Consider the following 5,638-nt stretch of genomic DNA (forward strand, 5'->3'; position numbering starts at 1 on the left):
TGCTTCAGTGCCTTCTACCTTTGAATAACGATAATGTCACATCACCAAGTCAGTACAACCAAGTTGATTCAATATTTTTTTAGTACAATATTAAAGAGAGAGGAGACACCTAAAAAGAAGAATGAAAAAAATACTTCGTTGAATTTATTTACAAAAATAATTTATTTACCTAACATGTCTCCTTCACTTCATTTTAAAAAAACAAAAAACAAAAAACATACAATGCATATCTTCTCTTTCACTAATGTTTGTTTTGCACTTATTGAGAGTTGTCAAGTAAATTGCTATAGCTTTCTTTGGGCACCTAAATTGGCGCCACTATTTATGGTCATGGCCTCTAGATTCATAATGATGCTGAAAGCCAATGATGACGCTTCAGCATCCTTGTCTATAACTGTTACTAGTTACTACTTTATAGCATAGGCCTTTTTGACTTGGTGGGTTCATTTTGTAAATTAATTTTATCGCAATTATTCCACACATTTCGGCTACCGAATGGCCAATTCTCCATTGTTCTGAGATACTACCACATTCAGTGAATCTAAATTTCAAAAACAAGTGTAACTAATGTATAAACTGCATTACAAAAAACCAACTCCTTGATGAAAAGCCTCAAGTTCGAATGATAAGACTGAATCAACTGCTCCTTTTTATTTGAGCCAGATTAGTCAGAAAAGATAAGTGGATGAGGTAACGTGACTATTTTGTCCTATCCGGATATATAACAACCCTAAATGCATTATTGATCTCGTTAGTTCCCAGTGTTAGAATTTGTCGGTGCGATATTAATTAATGTACGAAACACACTGCGTGCTGCGTGTAACTACTTGAAGATTTTATTAGAATTTAGTTTTAAGACATGTGACCTTTTAGTGGATCTTATCTTTTAAAGCCACAATTCAAAGCCCTGACCTGGTACTGGGCTTGATACGTGATAAACAGAAACGTAAGATTTCAACATAGTGCTTGCATGGAAGGACTCTTAATAACATCATATTAGTAGTTCTTTTATTCACGGTATCATTTCTTTCCAATTATTCTTTTTCTTTTACAAATATTAATCGCCGAAAACCCTTACCATCTATACCAAGAAATCCATAAAGTAAAGCAAATACAATACCCTTCCTAATTAAGAGGGCTTTTCACCTCGGTGGAAAGGTCGTAAAGCTCACTAATTTCTTCAACAGTTTAGTATCCTTTTAAGTACTTTTTCTTTTTCTTTTTCTTATGGCCCCTTGCCGAAAGTACTACACCCTCCAACCGCTACAATTTAGACATCCTATTAGGGAGGCCTTAGCCCTTTACATCGTGTTCTCATTGACCCTTGAGCTTTTATTCCATTCAACGGTCAAAAATAATACTTGCAACTAACTAGCTGCAGCAATTTAATGAAACCAAAAATGCTTTTTACTGACCCAGGACAGGTAAACCAAAATTGCTGTTTTACTTTTTACCCCTTACCATGCAAGCCAGTCTTCTGAATAGGTACTCCTATTCCCATTCCTCCCAGCAACTACTAATGTTGAGCATTCAGGACTTGGCAACAGCATTGAAAGGGAATATGACAGTAACAGTTTCTTGCAAGTAAGGGAATCCTACACGCCACAAAAATTCCCCATAATGATAATCGAAAAATCACCTTTAAGATATGAGAAGAATCCCCCTTGCTGGACCAGTTTAGTAGTGATCAAGTATATATCACTTCATTAAATAATGGTATTAGTTACTAATACAATCTGTTAACTTTTTGGTAAAGGAACCCATCAAATCCTACAAAGGAATCAAGCTGAATCTCTTCTACAACAGCTTTCTACAGGCAGGGACAAAAATAACAAATTTGGAATGTGGAGGGGTTTCTGGTCGGGAGGGTTGAGGAAGAGGGGGCTAAAAATTAACAGAAAGAAAACATATAATAACCACCTGAAACAGACTTAGATACACTTCAGGAAGGAAGAGGGCGATATACCATTAACTACACATAAAACTGCACTAAGAACTAAAGGAGGCACACTGCTTTCTTGCATGAGGAGGAATCAGCTTCACCAGCATCTCCACAGGCACTCCCTTCAGCTCTGTATCAGATAACCGGTATAGTCATTATACAAGAGGTTCATGACAGAGAATCATAACATAATATATAAATAGAAATTAGCTCTTTACCACTTGGTTTGAAGTTGAACAATGGAGGAAGAAAGCGTCCATTTGGTAGGCGGGTATTCGGATCGCGCAGTTCATCAAAGAATGGATGGACAAGAGCCTCCAACTATATTGTATAAAGAAAAAGAATAATTTAAGATCATGTTTGATTATAAATCAGGGAATGGCCAACAGCATCATCAGAAGTTTTGCATGTTAAAAATGTACCAACAAAATTATTCGAAACTAAGTACAATATGAACACATCCATGATAATTGGCTTTCCACGGATTTGATATAAGCTGTTGGCATATTTCAATAAAACTATATACTCACAGCTGTGCTTCGAAGATTTGGAGAGTACTGCAGTAGTCTTGCAACAAGATCCACAGCTTCAGGCGGCATCCGCTTGTGAAAGATCTGTTGAACAAGGAACATATATGAATAAATATTACTATCCCAACATTTTGTATAAGCAGAGAGGAAAATATGATTAAAATACCTTGTGCCATGGATGAGCTTTGATTTGAGGGAATTTAAATTCTGTGTAATTAGGATTCATACACTTGATTTCTTCCCTTGTTGGCGTACCTAAAACCTGAAAACAAATGAATGCCATGGATGTTCAGAAATAATGAAGAAAAATGGCATCACGCAAGACCAAAATAAAAATAAATATGAAAAGTCACGTTTATTAATATATACAAGCTAGTTACAAAGTAAGCTTAGCTACTGTATTCAGTGAATGATTGTGCAGATTAAGGATCACCAAGCAAAGACAAAAACAGCACTAATCAGAATGCCCAGATTTCCTGTTTAAATCACTATTATTTGGAAAATATCTTACCTTGATAATTTCCACAAGTTGGTCTACTCCACTCTCACCCGGAAAGAGAGGCTGAAAGGGGTAGAAATTCATTCTTAGTCTCTACACATCTGAATTCTAAACTTGAAAGAATTAAGCATACTTAAATGAAGCTACCTGGCCAAGTAATAGTTCGCCAAGTACACAACCACCTGACCAGATGTCAATGGCAGTGGTGTATTCAGTTGCCCCAAATATGAGCTCAGGAGCTCTGTAGTACCTAGAACAGATGTAAGATATGTTTGGTTCACCTTTTACCTGCAAGACGTATGCACAATCTAGTTATAATAGAACATTATCATTCAAAACAAACATTAGGAACTACGGGTTAGAGAATAAACTAACCAAAATTTTAGCACTTCCAAAGTCACATATCTTCAGCTGGTGGGTGTGAGGATTGACCTATTATGAGACAAGCAACACACAATAAATTAATCCAGCATGTATAAGACAGATTATATGATGAGAAATCAAATAAACAAGTTTCTATAAGAATATACCAGTAAATTTTGAGGTTTTATGTCCCTGTGACATACTCCAATGCTGTTGTGAAGATAAGCAAGTGCTCTAAATATCTACAACATAAGAAAGAGTAGAGATTAATGCACACCAACAAAGTGACAAATAGGGTGGGTTTAAGATCACAATCACAGGAAGGGGCAAAAAATAATACATATAAATAATATCAACAAAATAAAACCTGATAAGAATATAGTTTGACATATATCAATGGCATCCTTTGATTCATTTTGTTGTAGTGTCTGATCACCCTATTGACAGTCTCGGGAACATACTCCAGTACCAAGTTAAGATAGAGCTCATCTTTCTCAGTCGTTGAGAAGAAGCAATGCTTCAAAGAGACGACATTAGGGTGGTCAAGAAGGCGCATTGTTTGCAATTCCCGGTTCTTGTATCTCTTGTCCTGAAGAACCTTCTTTATAGCCACAGTTTCACCAGTCTCCAAGCACTTCGCCTGAAACAAAACACAGAAAATAAGCATCACCCTATAACAAAGCTTCAAAATAACCTATTCCCCCCAATCAAAATATGGTAACCGAACGAACCTGGAAAACCACACCAAAAGACCCATGTCCAACAACACGCTCAGCCATATAGCTTATTGTCTACAATCACAAAAGCAACCATGAAATTTTAGTACAAAATCCAATGAGCATATATCTGTGGAAATTGAAATTAACACACAAATGAAATAAAATCAGGCACAGACCTGCTTGGGCTGACCATTTTTACCACCAATGGTAGTGACAATTATGTGTCCCGTTTCAGTGCCATTTCCATCTACCACAGCAGTTTCCATTTCCTGCAAAATTTTGACACAAATTAATTGCATATTCAACCAATACTTGTTCTAGTTTGCAGGTAAAGGTAAAGATGAAAGTTTATATATCTATTTTCTTTACCCTGTCATCCCTGATCTTCATGTCATTCATCTCATCAGGTAATCTTTCAACAGCAACTGAACTTCCGTTCATATCTTTTACTCCAGAAGCAGGTACTACACCCGCTGATGCCATCAACAACTCAGAAAACGGTGATCAAAATAGATATATATTTTTTAAAATTCCTTAATTATACTTTTTGCTAGTTCAACAACTTCAAAGAACAACAGGTAAAAAGATTTGAGCCCTAAAACCTGTCAAACACAAAACAACAAAAAAAGGATCAAATCAAATGTCTACAACTAAAACCAAACCCTAAATTATACACATAAAAAAGAAAAGCATAGATTTCCTTAGTTTCTGAACTCAGAGTACCGAAAAAGCATAAACAAATCGTGTAAGTTAGCACAGGTAAACTAGCACCAAAGTAGAATTAAATAGCAGTGCAATCAAAGAGCAACAACAATAATTAATAATTAATTATGCAAACTAACAGATAGTATGATGAGAAAAAACAAGATCCAGGAATTGAGAAAGTGTGAAGAGAAAGCAACTGACCTGCGTGATGGTGTGTAGTGGAAGATGGATCTAAGGGAGAAAGAAGGGGAAGTGGGAGGCCTGTGGAGGAAGAGACAAATGGAAGTGAAAGGAAGAAGTGATGCAGAGAATGAGAGAACAAGAGAGAAGAGGATAAGGACAAATGGGAAAATTAATAATGGAGGATGGATGGATGGATGGTTGTATTTGTTTGGTGGAGAGAGAGTGTGTGTGTGTGTGAGAGAGAGAGAGAGAGAGTCAACAAATAAAACTACTATTTACAAAGCTCTCAAACAACTATGTTTCTCTTTCCTTTCTTTTCTTTCCCTTCTGCTTTTCCAATCAATCAATCATTTCACTCACTCTCTTCCTTCTTTACTCTCTTTCTTTAACCTTTTTGACCATTCAACCCTTATCAAACCTTTATCTTTTTTTATTCTCCCAATATTTCTCACTTTCTTTCATGGAGTAATTGTGTTCACACTCCTGACCCTGATCCTTTTTGTTTTTGATATTAGAGTGGTAATGACATTTTTAAAAATGTAAATTTTTGGAGTGTTATTTTTAAATATAAAATTATTTAATTAGAGAAATAAAAATTAAATGGTTTGATTTATAAAAATATAAAAATTAAACTATTTAATTTATAAAAAATATAAAAATTAAATTATTTAATTATGTTAAAAAAATTAAAATTAAA

At 35.2% G+C, this 5,638-nt stretch overlaps 1 protein-coding gene across 1 annotated transcript; it reads right to left on the minus strand.

The window, feature by feature from the left end:
* On the minus strand, positions 1,677–5,244 carry LOC107646043 (glycogen synthase kinase-3 homolog MsK-3). Its single transcript, XM_016350233.2, has 13 exons — positions 4,960–5,244; positions 4,423–4,655; positions 4,230–4,322; positions 4,066–4,125; positions 3,702–3,974; positions 3,502–3,576; positions 3,347–3,403; positions 3,119–3,259; positions 2,984–3,034; positions 2,639–2,734; positions 2,473–2,556; positions 2,161–2,263; positions 1,677–2,072 (listed from the first exon to the last, which is right to left on the minus strand). Exons 2-13 carry the CDS (start codon positions 4,534–4,536, stop codon positions 1,990–1,992), a joined length of 1,230 nt encoding a protein of 409 aa, XP_016205719.1. The 5' UTR covers positions 4,537–4,655; positions 4,960–5,244; the 3' UTR covers positions 1,677–1,989.

Source organism: Arachis ipaensis, chromosome B06 (genome assembly GCF_000816755.2).
Source record: "Arachis ipaensis cultivar K30076 chromosome B06, Araip1.1, whole genome shotgun sequence".
NCBI lineage: Eukaryota > Viridiplantae > Streptophyta > Magnoliopsida > Fabales > Fabaceae > Arachis > Arachis ipaensis.